Source organism: Ananas comosus, linkage group 16, assembly GCF_001540865.1.
Source record: "Ananas comosus cultivar F153 linkage group 16, ASM154086v1, whole genome shotgun sequence".
In the NCBI taxonomy this organism is placed as follows: Eukaryota; Viridiplantae; Streptophyta; class Magnoliopsida; order Poales; family Bromeliaceae; genus Ananas; species Ananas comosus.
In genome coordinates, this window is record NC_033636.1 from 7,009,306 (window position 1) to 7,027,234 (window position 17,929).

General features: G+C 38.3%; 1 protein-coding gene across 1 annotated transcript in view; it reads right to left on the minus strand.

Annotated features, from left to right (window-relative positions):
• The window catches only part of LOC109722534 (golgin candidate 5), an 11,659-nt gene extending 4,143 nt beyond the window's left edge, over positions 1 to 7,516 (minus strand). The window contains exons 1-11 of the mRNA XM_020250627.1: positions 7,228 to 7,516; positions 6,755 to 6,960; positions 4,879 to 5,819; positions 3,780 to 3,851; positions 3,492 to 3,566; positions 2,940 to 3,054; positions 1,939 to 2,000; positions 1,793 to 1,840; positions 451 to 735; positions 224 to 283; positions 35 to 118 (exon numbers count right to left, since the gene is read on the minus strand). Of these exons, the coding sequence (XP_020106216.1) occupies positions 35 to 118; positions 224 to 283; positions 451 to 735; positions 1,793 to 1,840; positions 1,939 to 2,000; positions 2,940 to 3,054; positions 3,492 to 3,566; positions 3,780 to 3,851; positions 4,879 to 5,819; positions 6,755 to 6,896 (1,884 nt within the window). The 5' untranslated portion in view covers positions 6,897 to 6,960; positions 7,228 to 7,516. The remainder of the gene's footprint in view (positions 1 to 34; positions 119 to 223; positions 284 to 450; positions 736 to 1,792; positions 1,841 to 1,938; positions 2,001 to 2,939; positions 3,055 to 3,491; positions 3,567 to 3,779; positions 3,852 to 4,878; positions 5,820 to 6,754; positions 6,961 to 7,227) is intronic.

Genomic DNA, 17,929 nt, shown 5'->3' on the forward strand with positions numbered 1-17,929 from the left:
GGGCGGGGAGAGGGGAGCTCTTCAAAAAAATGACCTGCATTGCTTCAATTTGCCTTAAAAGCGGCCTGGTTGACTCTGGAACTTGTGTGATCAACTCATTATAGCGAAGTTCACTGGCCTGGAGAGTGGACAATCCATGATAAGGTGAAAACTTTTAAATCCATGAACCATATCAGCACAAGAGTACAAAGTTGTTGCCAGATAATTGGAAAGCAACACTCACTTGATAACGCTTTTGAAGATCATCAAAATCCCTTTTGAGCATTTCCTCTCTAAAGGCAGCCTGCTTGTTACTTAAAAGAGTGAATTTTCATGTAGTGACATGTTTATAAAGGATTGAACATCCCAGGCAAATATACCAATATAAGTTATGATCATTTCAATAAGTGAAGCTACAAAAACAGATATTGTAATAACATAAAAAACGAGATATCTGGCTTCAGCAGCTACCTCTTGCTCTTTCCTAGTCAATGTATGTCTAAGCTCCTCGAGTGTCTGAACAAGCATTGCTTCCTTTTCACCAGCTTCTCTTAACCGACTTTCAAGTTCAATTTTGGCTTCACTGTTGGCTCGTGCCTCTGCTAATGCCTCAGCTTCTTTTGCTGCATTAAGTGCATTGGCGTAGAATTCCTTCTGAGCAGCAAGTTCTGTTTGATTCCTCTCTATGGTTTCTTGCAACAACTTTTCAGTTGCTGCCTTGTCTCTCTTAATACTTTCAACTTTTGTCTCCTCTACCTAGCATTTTCAGGAGCAATTAGTAAAATGCTAGCCAAAAGAAAATGTTCAGGAAAACTACATCCAAGGCTAAACAAGAAAAGAAATTATTCTTCACTAATTTCTATCCACAAAAAGAAAGGTGGATAAAATGAAGACAGTCTTTGATCTAGAAACCTTTACAATAACGTGCAGTAAACTTTTTGTTAAGTTAATGAATTCTGGATAGAAATGCCATCAGAAAAGCTGTAGTTAGTTCTATAATACAGAAGTTGCCTGATGAATGTTTCATAAAAATCCCCTTAAGTGCAATGAACAAATTATTAGATAACAAAACTAAAAGGCAGAGTGTAGTAGTACAGGTTTCATGTGCACAGTAAGAGAAAAGTGAAAGACACATTTTGTAGTAGCAACCTCCTCATGCTTTCAATTAAGCATCAATCGCCAATTTACTTTTTTGCTTTTTAACTTAGAGGTGGAGTAGAGTACACCGACACAATCCTTCCAATTGTACAGACAATGCTCCTAAATAAAGCAGCACTAAGTTATAAGATGTGCATCTCTTTGAGTGCAGTGTTATTGAACAGATCCAATAAGATTTCAGTATGTTGATGCAAAGACAAATTTTCACAAATATGTTTCATCCCAGAAATAGTAATTTGGACCAAATTTAGCACATGTAACAAACTGCAGCACATGAAAAATAAATTTATATAAAAAATTCCAAAGATGAAGCACTTTTTTCTCTTTTCCTCTATAATACAATTCTTCCTAAAAGGATTCTTACGTCCACCCCATAACAAATTTTACCTGACAAATAATTATTTCTCTTATTATAACTTCTTGATGTATCTATATTTAAATAATCATTTATGTGAGTATAGAACAAAGATGAACTACCGTTCAACAAGTAAATCAGAAAATGTGTTCTTAAATAAGGAAAAACAATGTAGCTTAATATATATGTTGTCCATTTAACGAACCTACAATGTCATACGTTTGTGAAAAGAACTGAATCTAGTGAAGCAAATTTTCACGGATTTAAATGGCTGATAATGAAGATTGATTGTTTAATTACCTGAAGCCTTGAGTTGAGCCTTTGCTTTTCTTCTTCAAGCTCACGAATCTGGCTTCAGTGAAACAAAGTAGCAAAAGTTGATGAAACCAAGCTATTCGTTTAAACATTAACAAAAAGCGAAAAGATCAACAGTTTATATATCATGCCTGAGCCCTTAGTTTCCTTATAGTGCCCTCTTGTGCAGCTTGTTTTTTCGATAGCTCTTCGCCTGTTCCACAAGTACAGAGAAATGATAATAAGAACTATGCAGGTATCCAAAAGCCATAGCTGTGGAATAATAGAGAGATCACACACCAAATTACATGCAATAATGTAAATACGATGTCATGTCCTGTTAATACAACTAGCTTTCTAGTGAAGCAAATTTGTGAAATATTCATCGTAGTTCTTATTAGGTAAACAAACATTTTGGCAGAGTCAATTATAATTGTCAAACATCTAGTACTAGAAGTTACATCAAATACTCAAAATACAATACCAGATTTACCATTAATATGGGATCCAAGTAAATCATTACAGATGTTACTGTCACGTCAACGAAGAGATTAAGGTCATTGTAGCTTGACCTTCAAATTTAATGTTATAGAAGGAACTTGAGGTTAAATAACTAACAACTTTTGGTTTACTTTCAGAGCATACTCGCTATCACGCATTTAGCATTTTTTTTTGCAGAAATAAAATCCTTCATTCAGATAAGGTCTATAAAAGCAAGAATTTATTTGTTGAAGAACAAGGTTTTGCCAAAGGCTCCCCCAAGGCACCCAGTGAGTTAGCAGGATGGCATATCTTAAGTCAGATTAGAAATGAACATCCTCTGAAATTGAATAACAAAGTTTAAACAATTCAACCGCCAATATGATATTTTATTAACAGACTACTTGTTCAAAGTATGAGAACACCAAAATCATATTAGCAAATACTGTCAGCAACACCAAGTATATTTTTAATAGTGGTTGTCCAGTTTTATTTATTTCTGTTATTAATTTTTGACAATTTATGGCCATTAAAACCTTATATATCTCATGGCATCATCATACTAGAAATCAGCCGCTCGCTCAATGAAGTGATGAATGTATGAAAGATGCAGCAGAATAACATCTAAAGGACAATAAGATAATATAAATGCCCAAGATTCCTAGAGGTGTACCTTCAGCCATGACTTGATTGATTATCTCATCCTTTTCTTTCAAAAGAGCAGCTGCATCACTTTTCTTACTTTGCTCCCTCCTTAATGTATCTCTTTCCCTGGTCAGTGCATAGACCTACGAAATGCAAGGCAACATGTTAACAGGAAAGCAAATATATTCTCCATGCTCGCAACAGCATATGACAAACTCTTTTCTGTGTCAGATACAATACCATAAATGAACACAATAAGATTACAGGTGAGGAAAAAGCTTAATTTCATTTTCAACAGTCTATGGGCTGAGCCTTGTGCAATAGTTACCAGTTACCACACCCAACTCCAAACTTGAGTGACATTAATGAAGTCCGACTCATAGTAGTTATGTTGTGACTATCTAGTGATAATTTACCTCTGTTCCGTTACTAAGCAGAGTTTATTTACATTCGCTTGATGTGTTGCCATGTGTGTGATGCCAGTGCGCGTAACAAAGAGAGGGGGGGAATAGAGAGAGAGAGAGAGAGAGAGAGAGAGAGAGAGAGAGAAAGAGTGAGCTTCAACGAGGATCAAATGTACCTTCCTTTCAAGAGATGAAACCCTTAGGTGATATTCCTCTTTCAGCGCATCAATTTCAGAATCCATGGACTTCCTCTGCAATAAAGTGATTGTCAAAAGAATTTGATAATATGCATCATTGAAGAAAGATTCACCAAACTGATGTCATTGCTCCCAATCAACCATCAAGAGTTAAAAAGCTACATTGGACTTTTCATGGACGAGGATCAACGATGTTTCAATAATATGATAGATCATTAATATGGTAGAACAAAAAAAAGAAAAGAAAATCACAAGGCCCATGACTACCTTCAAATCCTCAATTACAGATTTCAACTGCTCATTCTCATTCATCAATTTTGCAATGTCATCAGCTTTGGCCTGCAAAAACATCAATCCATATAAAATCAAACATTCCAAACAAAGGGAGCTTTCAAATTTTGATAAGGATGGAGACACTGTTTTAGAAAAAATTAAAAAGTTTATGCTTTTGCAAAAGGCTGCCAAGATATAATTGGTACTGTAACAAATAACAGGTAACAAGAAGTTTTACTAGGACTGTATCTTGGATAAGAGATATGATCCATTACATTCACTGTTGCCCATTAAGCTATGCTATGTCATAAGCCTCTCCTATAGGGACCATACAATCAAAGCAACCCTCATTCATTTTTAAACATACACAAAATGAAAGCATAACATAGTGAAGTAGCCACACAATACAACGTTATATGCATTATTTTTTTTTATCAATTTATAATTTTTTAATTACAAAATCTATGTAATCAGGAACCAATATCAGGCCTACTTTTTCACATTGTCAATTGATCATATGACAATAATACTAGAATGCAATTATTTATTGCATGATATGGCCTTCCAAATAACCAAAGTGCCCATCCAATCAGTAATAACAAGAATGTAGAAGTTCATTCCTAGGTGTCATCATAGAACTTGTTGAAAAACAAAAACAGAGACAGTATAAAAAAACCAAATGCACCCAATAGTTACATGATTTTGTCATTGTTTTTCCCCAAGTTCTTTGTTATAGTTGATGTAGAATTGCAAACAATCTGCCATCTGATTACATGGAACGTGGGCGGGCATAATCATAAAAGTACGTAAATACATGCATTAATACGTAGATAAATACACACACATACACTCCTACATATACTTAATGATAGAAAAGGCAAAAGAAAGACGGGACCGATGCTGCATACTTGCTGTGGCATGTACTGTGCCAACCCATGACTCAGGTAATTCATGTCACGGCAAGGCAAAATTTGGTCTAAACTCTGAAGCAAAGAACTAAAGTATAGCAACCCACAGAAAGTATCAGTTCAAAAGGATAGTCATAACTATCAACTTCATCAAACAATCCTAAAGTGCACAAAAAAATAGTTACCTGGGCTTGTCTGGCAGCACCTTGCAATGCAGCTTCCAACACACTCATTTCTTTTTTTAATTTCTCAATTTCGTGAACAGGATCAGAAGAACTCAGTAAATTTGTTGCTATGACAACTGATGATTTCTTCTCCTCTAATTCAGAATCCTTTCCCTGAGAACTTACTTCCGCCAACTCACTAGATGCATTAGCAGGTGGTAACGGCTCAGAAAGTGAAGTTGAATCCTGCTCAGAACTGATTGATTCCTCATGATTATCAGATTGCTTATTTGCATCATCATACCTTGATCCAACTGAAATTTCTTTGGACTCTACTCCATGGCTAACTTGGCTATTATCTACACCATCATCGTGATCAGGAGAAACTTCGCCAGAAACTTGATCATCTTCCTTCTCAAATTTTTCATGGCTCTCTTGTGAATCGCTTGCATGATGTTCGTCATCAGGTGTATTGAGAACGCTGTTCTCAGTTTGTTCAGCATGCTCAACAGTCATTTGTTTGGAATCTTCTGCCAGGGATAAATCCCTGGTTTCATTTTCTTCTTTTTCCTTTTCTTGGTGTATAACAGAATCTGTTGCCTCCGTAGTTGTGGCTATTGATATATCTGTTTGAGCTGGTACATCAGCTGTTCTATCATCAATTTTGTGCTCGTTAAGTTCTTCAGTCTCCGATGGTGTGACACTAGCAGTTTGAGGACCAATGTCTTTAACCTGTTCAAGATCTTCCTCATCCTTCTCAGCAGAAATTACGGTTTCTTCTTTAGATATAGATGGCCCTTCAGCAGAAGATCTATTACTTTCTTCGGCTGCTGGAGGGTGTTCTGGAGATGCTATTTCAGTTGGTACTTCAGAAGAACTTTCATCTCCTTTATGGCCCATGAGGGCCATGACAGGATCAAAAAGCCCTTTTGTATCTGGCAATGATGCCCATGATCCTGATGCTGATGGATCAAAAGAGAAAAAAAAAAAACATCATATAAGTAATTGGCACTATGTATACAGCTGCGAAAGTAAGTTATATTCGAATAGGAACTAGAGTATTGGCCATCACTATGCGGTGGTAATAGGCAAATTACAATTTAGATTAAGGGGAAAGGTGAAATTATTTACAAAAGCATAGAGGCACATATAAAACCATCAATTTTAAGAAATCTCACACACATTGGAAAACTTCTAGAGTTAGGCAGTAATTAAATTTTGACCTCTTAGTAATAAATTGCAAAAGGGTCGGGTTACAAAGGGCAGAAACAAGAAGTGAAGATGATTAGCTTGTGCATCCAAATTGTTTAAGATGATAAGCTCATGCATCCAAATCGAACTCCCATATGAAATCACGAACTTCTCATGTAAGGAACACTCATGCAGCTAATATAATGAGGAATAATCTCAACCCTACGGGGAATAATCCCAACCTCCTCCAACCCCCTCCCACAAAACACCCAGAGTCCACAAGACATGATTGGATCATTTATCAGTAGTCACTACAGACAGAATAAATAGCTTAATGACACAAGAAAGACTGTTTTTGTCTCATAATTATATTTGCATTAATGAGATGCCAATTAATTTAACTAAAGAAAGAACAAAATTAGTTCTAATTTTCAAGCATTCAAATTTTAAGAAGAAACTTTTGAAATATATGAATCTTGCTGCTATCAAAGAATTTCTATTTCAAGAACAAACCATCATTCATATCAGATCTTGCAGATATTCAAGATTTACTCTTTTTTGGCAAGATAGACTGTCATCGCCTTCCAGTAGCCACCCTTAAAGACAAGTTATAATTTGATTTCATGTGCTTCAGGAAATTAACAATCAATTCATTCAACACAAGCTACAAGATACGAGAAAATGAAGCAGTTAAGCAAAGCATTACCTTCTTCACCATCCCGTTTCTCCTCCAATCCAAGGGCACTGTCGAAATTCTTCTCGATGTTCTTCACGCTCTCGCTTATCTTATTCACCGCCCCTGCCAAATCCTGGAGGCCTCCCAACGAGACCTTACCGAACCACGCCATCCTCTAGCTGATAAAAGAGCTACTCTTGTTTCAACGTCAAAATTCCAACATAGTATACATAGATCTGCCACAAAATGAGAAGGTCAAGAATGTCTCCACGGCATTTAACCAGTAATCATCACCCAGCCCTCTCTATACAGTACCCCCTAAATTGCGTATAATTAAGCATAACAATGGTATTAACACACGAATGCGGACCCAGGATCGAGCATTCCTTTGTCGAACATGATCTAGATCGCGTTAAATCACTCTTTCTTCCTCGATTCAAATTGCAACAAACACAGAAACAAACAAGAGGCCAAACGCGATCGAATCCGAAGCTTCCACGTACCTCGGGGAAACTCGGGAATCTACGAACGGGATCGGGAGAAGCGGAGATCCGAATCGGAGGAGGGGCTACGAGAGATCCCGAATCTAGGGTTCGGGATTGGGAGAGGAGGGGTTTGGGGCCGATCTCCGCCGAGATCGACGAGGTTGGCGGGGGTGGGGATGATGGGGTGGAGGTGAGAGAGAGAGAGAGAGAGAGAGAGAGGAGGGGAGGTGCGATACCCGCTGTATATGTAAAGCTCTCGCGGGATCGGATCGGAGCGCACGGAGGAGCGCGCCGAGTTCGAGTAGAGAGAGGGTTGGGCGATTTCGCCGACTCCCATCCGGTCGGTGGATCTGAGATTGGGCAACTTAACCTTCCAGTGGACCCCACCTCCACTCACACTCCGTTTGGCACTTTCAGGTTCGAGTCCACCGCACCTCTATAAAAATTAAGGGCTTAATTTCATTCTCATCCTAGTAAATATATTTTTATAAAATTTAATTTTTTTATGTTGTTTTCGTAAAAATTCTGATGCTTTCAAATATATCTGTCGTAGAGTACGTTAGAAAATTTTAGTTAAGTAGCTTAAATATTTAATCTTGATTAGTTTTTGATATTTTTATCCCTTTTATATTATACTGTTATATAATTTTTGGCGGGATATATTTGTAATGGTAAAATTGAAAATATAAACAGTTCTTTAAAAGTAATAAATCAGAGGGGCATATATATATTTGAAAATATTAGAACTTTTACAGGAATAGCATATAAAAATTAAACTTTATAGGGATATATTTGTCATGTATTATGTTTGTAGGAACTGTATAAAATTAATCCAAAATTAAATTAAATTCTAAAATTTAAAATTTAATTTTTATAAATGTGTAAGAGTTTTGGGTAATAGAATAAAGGGAAAACTTCAAACCCCTTTGGTTTCACACTTTTTCATTTTAGTACCCTGTGGTTTAAAATGTATCAAGTTAGTGTCCTGTGATTTCTCACTTTATCACTTTAGTACCCTGTGGTTTAAAGTGTATCAAGTTAGTACTCTGTGGTTTTGCACTTTATCACTTTAGTACCCTGTGGTTTCACACTTTATCACTTTAGTACTATGTGATTTTTTAGCTTGATATAAAATTAAAACCACATAGTACTCAAGTGATAAAGTGCAAAACCACAGGGTACTAACTTGATACACTTTAAACCACATGGTACTAAAGTGATAAAGTGAGAAACCACAGGGTACTAACTTGATACATTTTAAACCACAGGGTATTAAAGTGAAAAAATTAAAACCACGGGAGGGTTTTTGAAGTTTTCCATAGAATAAATGTTGAAGCACCCAATTTGTGCTGCTATGGATAGACGAAGATCAAGAGCATGCCGTTTCGGAAACGGCAAGCATGCATGCAAAAGGACAATTGTCTGGCTCGTTTATACATAAGTCTAATCGCAAACAATATAGGAGTTACGATATGAAACTAATTAATGTCTAAAATGTATTGGAATTTGTAATCAGTGTTAGCTCGTTACGTAGTCTACACTCACGAGTTCACTATCCAATCCAAGTCTACAAAATAGAATCTAGACACGAAGTCCCAAAAAATTAGATCATATCTTAATGAGTTAATAATTAATTAGTCTAAATAAGCAATAGTGATATCTGTTGGGCAATAATTTGTGTGGATAGCTAGCACATGGCGTCCTCAAATCCTTTCACTCTTTTATGTCCCTCCGTTTGAATGTTAGATCTCGCTATGTCTCAGGCATAGATCAAAGAGAGAACGGTCCGATCTGGTCTTTCAAACTCGAAATGGGTCGGACCTCCAGTAGTAGTCCCGAGAGTAGATAAATGGGTCAAATCTTGGTAGGATCAGCTTCTAAATCTTAGTCATTAGTTTAGGCCGAGAACGGGTAGCAAAAACTGTCACAAGTCAATGGTCCCTAGTGGTAATGAAACTGCGTGTGGTGGCGCCGGCAGCTGGTGGGCGAGTTCTTTGACTAGGGGCAAGTTGGCTCGGTACGTGTTGAGGACTGTCGAAGAGATGATCGATGTTTAGTAGAGAAATTCCTTGCAAATGGGGCCTGGTAATTCTAGTCTACAGCTACTCCTAAGTTAATAAATTACTCATACTTCTAGCGCAATAGAGGGTAAAAAGGATTGTGAAGAAATTTAAGAGGAATCCTTTCTCTTAGTACTCTTTTCATCTTTTATATCCTAAGTAGCTATCCTAATGTAACCATAGCTAGGATAAGCTTGATAGTACTTTTCCTACTTACCATGCCTTTAGCACATCTTTGACCGTACTTTATGTGTCATGTGGTTTGTTTTAGCGGTCACATTTTGTTGAGGCCTTCACGGTGCTATTTCTTACACTGAACTGCTCTTGCCACAAAAACTTTGGTGGCCTAGTATGGCCCTCCCAATTTGGTTACCACTTGCTTAAAATGATATCTTTATTTTCAATAGAAAGGACGACTTTCCATACTAAGTCTTTGAGAGCAAAATCTTTGACTGAACCCTCTTATTGTAGACGTTAGTCACCCGTTTCTTATGAGCAATCATATTATGAAGCCACGCAAATCATGCTTCATCAAGCCTTTCTAGTTTCATCATCATAGCTTCGTTATATCTGGATGGTATTAGGTCACCCTACATCACCATTCAGAGAGATTCCAAATTAAGTAATTTCCATTGGAAGTACTGTGTCGTCTTTATACGTGAGTGAGAAAGTCATGTCCCCAATAGCCATCATCACTAAAGTCTTGCGGGCCCATAATACGTTGGACAATTACTCATGCCACATCCTTCGGTGACCAGACGCGTGCCTTTTCATCAAGCCAATAATCACCTTATTTGTAATTTCGACATGCCCATTCACTTGCATGTAAAAAGGTGTTGAGTTTAGTTACCCTAATTCTTATCAACTTGAGTATCCAATCACCTTAGCTCTAGTGAACATCGCTCTTTGGTCAACTATTATGGTTTCAGGTATGCCGAATCGATGTATGACATGCGTCTTGATGAACTCAATGACCTTCTTTTGTGTTGCCTTCTTCCAAGGAATGGCTTCTATCTACTTTGTAAAATAGTTTGTAGCCACAATCAGAAAGTTATGACCCTTAGACGAGTGTGGGTAAATCTGACCGATCAAATCCATTGCCCATCCTCGAAATGGCCATGTTTTGATTATTGTGAACATATCAACGGTCAGCATATGTTGAATTGGACTATGCTTCTGGCACTCAGTGCATCCCTTCACATATGAAACACAATCCTCATATATCGTTGGCCCGTAATACGTGTCATCTGATCATTCATCTTATCTTGGGGCTTGCCTAGCAGGACCTACGAATATATATATCGTCAATATAGCTTCTTCAGGATCGAGACATTTGGCAAAAACCTACCTATCCTCTTTCGATAAAGTTGCCCATCTAAAGGGCTATTTGATTGCACATAGTGCAATTGCATTGTAGTTGTAACTGCATGAAGATCCAAATATGTCATTTGTTTTGATGCATTTGAATTCAACTACTAAAGTTGTAGTTGCACGAAAAAGGTCAATTGTAGCACTTGGAACTACTCCCAAATTGGCTGTAGTTCTAACTGCAACACTTGGAAAGAATAATTTTAAATAAATGTAAGCTCACCTTTCTAATAATTTTTAAGTAGATTTTTTTCCTTTCCTACATAGGGGATAATCTCACCGCCCCATATATAAAATGATAGAAATTCGTAAATGCACTTCTCAACCACAATTCTCACCACCCTATATATTTTGGGGCCCTCGCGGCTTTGTTGCGCCTCATGGCTTTGACCATTCACTATTAGTTGATTTCGGATCGATTTCCTTTGCTCTGAGCACGCACCCACAATTGTTATCTACAATTGCTTTTATTCCGAGGCAAAAAAATGTTCGCGTCAGCGGGCAGTTTAGTTGTAGTATCCTCATATATATATATATATATATATATATATATATATATATATATATGGATGCTGCCACGTACCCCCTCCCATGCATGCATGCTTATCCATTTTAATTGAGGGTTGCAACCAACACCTCTTTAATTAAATTTCCTCCCTATCTGTCTCTGGAGCCATACGCAAGGAGGAGGAGCTTGGGTGGAGCGTTCGTCGCCGACGTCGCGTCGCCGAGCCGTCCGAGCATACGTGCGTCGCCGTAGTTTAGCGAGGAGGCCGGGCGAGGGAGTGTTTTCGTCGTCTTTGACGCCGTTCTTGCCGGAATTGGAGTCGCTGGTTGAGGTGGGTAATCTCTCATTCCTCCATGGATTTCTTCTCTACTTCAAGCTTCATTCAATTCGAGCTTCAATGCTGATCGTCGCAGATCTTCGTCGTCGACTGTTAGTATTTCAGCTCGTACGCAACGTAGGAGCATCGGATTTCGACGAGATTTGGTTCGTTGGAACTGGAACTTCGAGACGAATCCATAGAATCCTTACTCGCCGATTTGGAGAAGGTTGCTCTGTCGAAATCCCTTTTACTGAGTTGCTGTTTGCCGAGCAGACTCTGAAGTGCTGATTGCTGATTTCAGCATCGACCCGCCGTGTTTTACCTAGTTTGCTCTGTGTAGGAATGTCGAAACGTGACGAAATTTGGTGTGCTAGATTCGCGAACTTCGAGACGAAGATTCTGAGCCCAAGATCGTGATTTTTGGAGCACGTGCTCGAACCCTAGTTTTACTAGGCTACTGTTTGCTGAGCAGATTTCAGAGATGCTGTTTCGCAGGTTCCAGCGTCGACGTTTCGTATTCTGGCCCGTTCTCTGCGTAGGAGCGTCGGAATTCAGCGAAACCTGGGCCATTGGATTCATGACTTCAAGACGAAGCTTCAGACCCTTGTTTGCTGAATTTGGATAAGGTTAACTTGGTCGCGATTTAACGCTTTCTTCCTGCCAGGAGTTGCTTGAGAGGTGGGTTACATCGGTTTTTACTCCTAAGTTCATATTCGTCGGCATGTATAATTTTTGACCTTTGGATACTCTATTCTAACTCGAATCATGGATTATATTGTAGATTGCAAATCTGAATTTGGAGCATGTGGTAATAATTAAGTAGGTTATATATGTTGGACTTGAAAATTGAATTAGGAGAAAACCTGCGATTTTGACCTGTCACTTGTTTAAACTGGCCTGATTTAGCTCTAGGAGCCGTTATTAAATTGTACTGTCGCAGTATCTTGGACGAGTACTCCCAGGTATGAGATTACATTACACTCGTGCTGGTGCGCCGACAGTGAATTTTTACAGGATCGTTCAGGTTGTTCCGGACTGGTGGTGCCGTCAGAGTGACGGTGGACCCGTATCGCCTTTTGGCGTCAGATTGTGCCGAGGGCACATACCTGTTGGTGGTTAGACCAGTTTGAGTGGTTACTTGACTTTGGCTTTTCAGAGCCTGTTTGAGCTCGACAGAGATACGCTGCATACTCGGTTGGGTAGCGCCACGAATGCCACTCCGGAGTCAGGCTTTATGCTTTCGCGTTGGTGTCGCTCATGCCGTTGGACTTGCTCTCCACGGACCAGTTAGTGTGGATAGAGCCGATAGTCGCAACGGCGGGCAGGACGGGTGTATTCAGTCCCGGGAGGTATGCTTACAGTCTCGATTGATTGGGTCAGATTTGACATTTCCTACAGTTGGTTAGCGTAGAGCTTGATAGTGTAGTGGTTGATAGCGGTAGAGTGTACCCTCCTGCTTTTCCTTCTATCCTTGCTCCCTTCTGTAGACTTAGTGGGTGACCGATGTCGTTTTGGGCGGTACCCACTGAGGACTACTTGTTTTTACAGTAGTTCTCACGCCCAGTTGTTACTTGTGTTTTGCAGAGCCACAGGTGTCGGCTGCTGCATCTTCCGCCGACCAGGATCGAGGCAAGGGCGTTGCGAGCTAGAGCCCTACCCGACAGTCAGAGCTAGAGGCTTTCCCCTACTACAGGTAGTTGTTGTTTTGGAGTTTATGTACATAGTTGTTTAACTCGCCAGTGCGAGTAGCCTTGTATTTTGGATTCTAGCAATGTATATGAAACTCAGTTATTTAGTTTTTTTGAGCAGCTCTATGCTACTGTTTGTAGTATCGTATTTCTACTGGTACTTTGACGCTTCGTATACAGGGGAAGTTCCTTTGTATACGGCGGATTTGTCGGTGTGCCCGGGGAACGAGTTATCCGGGGCGTGACATTAGTTGGCTACCTTCGCAGGGCATGTGTTGTCTCCTTTCTCTTTCGGTTCTTCCAACAGCTCCTTCAACGCCGATAGGGTCTGAACTTCGGACAGCAGACTCTTCCCTGATCAGATGGCTTCGAGATCTCCCTAATTACCCTCTGTTATCTCTAGCATGCAGTACATGCATAACCGAAGGTTCTTGTCTTTCACTACCTACTTTTTCTAGAAGTTTCATTCTTTTTCAGGTAGTTCGACGACAATGCCCTTGTCTTTGATGTCTCTCATGTTGAGATATATTGCGAAGGGTTCAGAATCTATCAATATATCCTTCCTCTTCCGGTCGACGAATGTGAGTAGCTTGTCCTAGATTGCCTCATAGACTTGTTTCTATATAAGATAGTACGGTTGTTAGTCTTATAGCTCCAAAAGCGGTGCCATTTGAAGTATTTTTTTCTTATTTATTTCTTCCACAGGGAGAAAACATGGCCTTCCAGCATCTTGACTTGATCGCCCTTTAGCAGACAGTCAAAGATGAGATTAGCCTTCATGACATCGAAAGAATAGGACTTCTTCGACATCTTCGCCTCTTCAGCTTTGAAGGCTTGAGGGCTGACAATTTGTAGGGCTATTACTTCAATAGCTCGACCGTGCATACATGGTACTCTCACTTGTTGAGGGTTTCGTCTTCAGTCATCACCGTTTTGACCTCCTCATACTCAAGATACAAGATCTCATTTTTTTCAACGAGCTTTAGCTTGCCGAATATCAATTTTTCTTTTGTTTTCTTGTGGAACTGCTCATATTGAGTGACCCACATATCAAGGTAGAAAATATTGGAGAACTCAATCCTCTTGAAATAGTCCTTTATTTGAAATGGGAGACCACTAAAGACTAACTTGATGTATTCTATCTTAGAGATGTCCAAATAACATCATATTCAAGCTACCTGAGAAAGCCAAATAAGTGTAAACAAGCTCGCTTAATAGCTATTTTATAGCCGCCAGATCAGTGATTGAGATCTCGGGCTCTACATGATAAAACTATTCATGGAACTGGCATTCCATTTTGTTCCAATCCCAAACCAAGTTTGTAGGGAGACTAGTATACCACACGAATGCAACCCTTGTTTATGAAATACATAATGGACACAACTTAAGGGTTGGATAAGCTGTGACTACTGGTGGCAATCTAGCTCGTTGTTCGTGAGCTAGCTCGAGTTTAGCTCAAAATGAGTTCGAGATCAGTCGCTTGTTTAATAAACGAGCCAACTACGAGTTGAATTTCTCATCTTAAAATCTTAACGAGCCGAACACGAGCTATGGCTAGCTCGCTTATATTCGGCTCAATATAGATCATACATATATATAGAGAGAGAGAGAGAGTGTGTGTGTGTCAGGCTGCAATGCTATTGATAGCACAGCCTGACTCATGCTAGTGAGTTTTTAACCACTAGATTGCTTTGAGATTTGTGCGGGGCTTTTATGGGAGGTTAACAGAAAGAGAGCCCGTTAAGTCCCGTTTGTTGCCCCCCCTCTCTCTCTCTCTCTCTTTCTCTCTTCGTATCTTCCCATCTCTTCTCCCACCTCTCCCTATCTCACCCTCTCTCTCTGCATGCCCTAGTCCAGACTCCTAAACCTCGCTCCGTGGCGCTCGCCGCCTTTCTTCTCTGTGCACGCAACCCACCTCCCACGTCCCCCCGCTCTCTACATCGCCCCTCTCTATCAAACGAGGTATGACCTTTTCTTCTCAGATTTTTTTTTTGACTTTTTTTTTGTTATTGCAACATAAAAAAAAAAAGATCTACTATTTTTCATATGTTGTTTGTTTGGGAATTTGTTTCTTGATTTCTTTTTTGTTATTGCAACCTAAATACATAGATCCACAATCTTTCACATGTTGTTTTTTTGGTTTTTTTTGGTTATTACTCTTTTTTTGGAATTGCAATTTTCATTTCCTTGTTTACCTCTCTCAAAACAAAATGAAAATGCGAAATCTGAAAAATTATTTGGTTATTGACAATTGTAAACATATATAAAGATAATATTGACCATGTCAATTCTACACAGAAATTTGAACTCTTAGATAAAATGTATGAAACTGTGAACTTTGAAGAATTGAAATGTTGTCTCTTATATTTTACTTTCACCTAATTGTTAGTTTCCTGTAGTTATAGTGTCACTAATATGTCATTTGATATAAAATTTATATTGTTCGATATAAAGGATCCTGAGCTGATGCGGTGAGCTTGTAATTTTTTTTCCTCATTGAATGCATTCTTATTAGATCTATTTGTTGTAGATTCCTTTCACATATTTTTCTGCTGTTTGAGCTTTGTTGAGAATATTAACTTTAGTTATTTTTATAGGAGTTAGTTAAATGATGGAACATGGCTCTATAATTGATCCTCAGTTTCAATGTATAATCTTGATGTCAGAGATGAGGTGCATTAGGAAATCGAAGAAATGGTTGCTAACGATGAAATATCAAATATGAGCAAATACACCGTTGATGAGCTATGTGTTGGTTTAGAGTTCACATGTATAAAGGATGCTAAAAAATTTTACAATGATTATGCTTTTAAAATGGGGTTTAGTATAAAAAAACAAACCCATTATAAGGCAAGAAAATAGGATGATGTCATCATATCTATAACATATTATTGCTCCAAAGCCGATCACTTTGAACCTACATCTCAAAAGAAAAGTGAACACCAAAATTTTAAAGGTAGCCATACATCCAAAAATGATTGTCCCAATAGACGAACTAATTGTAAAGCACATGCTGTGTTTAAAATAGATGATCGAGGAAAGTGGGTGATAACGGTGGTTGCTAATGAACATAATCATAAGTTGATAACTAGTCCCTCTAAAACTCATTTTTTTCGATCACATCGTACCTCACAAAAGAGCAAAAAGATTTGATTCATATGTTAAATGAGCAAAATATCTCTACTTCACAAATTATGTCTTTTTTGAAAGCAACAGAAGGAGGAAGACATAATATTCACTTCATTTGTAAGGATTTGAGTAATGAGGTTATCGAAAAAAATAAAAAACTCATTGGAATAGATGTTGCAAGTGCTCTTAACTACTTTTGTGAGCTCCAAGAAAAAGACCCGTTATTTTTTTATGCTGTTGATGTTGACGACCAACAAAGAGCACGAAATATATTTTGGGTAGATGGAAGATCTAGAATGGCATGTGAGCACTTTGGCGATGTTATCACTTTCGACACAACTTACATAACGAACAAATATAGTATGCCATCTGCTTCCTTTATAGGGGATAATCATCATTTCCAGGATTTTTTTAGGTGTGCTCTCACTAGGGATGAGACTGCTAACACATTTTGTTCGTTGTTTGAAACATGGATGAAAGCTATGTACAGTAAACACCCAAAAGTTATTATCACTGACCAGAATCCTGCCATGAAGAAAGTTATTGAGATAGTCTTTCCAACTACCATTCATAGGTGTTGTCAGTTGTATGTAATGAGAAAAGCAAATGAATATTTTAATGTGCTATATAGCTCCAAAGATGGCTTTGCAAATGATTTAAAAGAATATATAAATGGTAGCTTAACCGTGGAAGAATTTGAGAATGCATGGGCAACAATGCTTGATAAGTATCAATTGCATGAACCACCTTCGATTGTTATGGAATATTCGGTATCAATGGATTCCTGCATATTTTCGAGATACTTTTTTTGCGAATATGTCCACTTCACAGCGTAGCGAAAGTATGAATACTGTGGCAAAAATATAATTACATTCACATACATCAATATTCAAGTTCGTCACTTTGTTCGAAAAAATGTCAAATAATCAATATGAGAGAAAGGCCATGGAGAATTTCATGACAAAGGATGGTGAGCCTACATTATGGTCAGATGATCCAATTGAGAAAAATGCACGCTCCATATATACAAGGACGATTTTTTCAGAATTCAAAATTCAACTAAGGGCTACAACAGGTTACAAGTTGGTTGAATTGGAAAAAGACAAGTTGTACAAGATTAGTTCGATTTCACAGCCTTCTATTTCAAGACAAAGAATGTGCACATATATTGTGACAGTTGTAAGGTCTGAGGATATAGTATCTTGTACTTGTAAGTTGTTTGAATTCGATGGTCTCCTATGTGCTCATGTATTTAAAGTGATGCATCATATTGAAGTCTATACCATTCCTCCTAAATATATTCTTAAAAGATGGACTAAGAATGCCAAAAAAAGAATATCCACTAATTGTCCAGAAATGAGTGATGGGTCCTCATTTTGTAGGTCTCGCAGATTTGATTCGCTTGCATTAAAGGCACAAAAATTTATCTTTGAAGGATTTAAAAGTCTTAAAGGCATATGAAAATGCATGTCGGATAATTAGAGAAGGAGTTGATATGCTAACATCAATTAATCAGACAATAGAAATTGACGAAGGAACAAATGAGGAGCCTTTAAATGATCTTCATAGAACCCTAATTTCATAATCAAGTCAAATTAACCAATGCACAATTAAAGATCCCTCGCACTCGCAATATAAAGGACGAAGA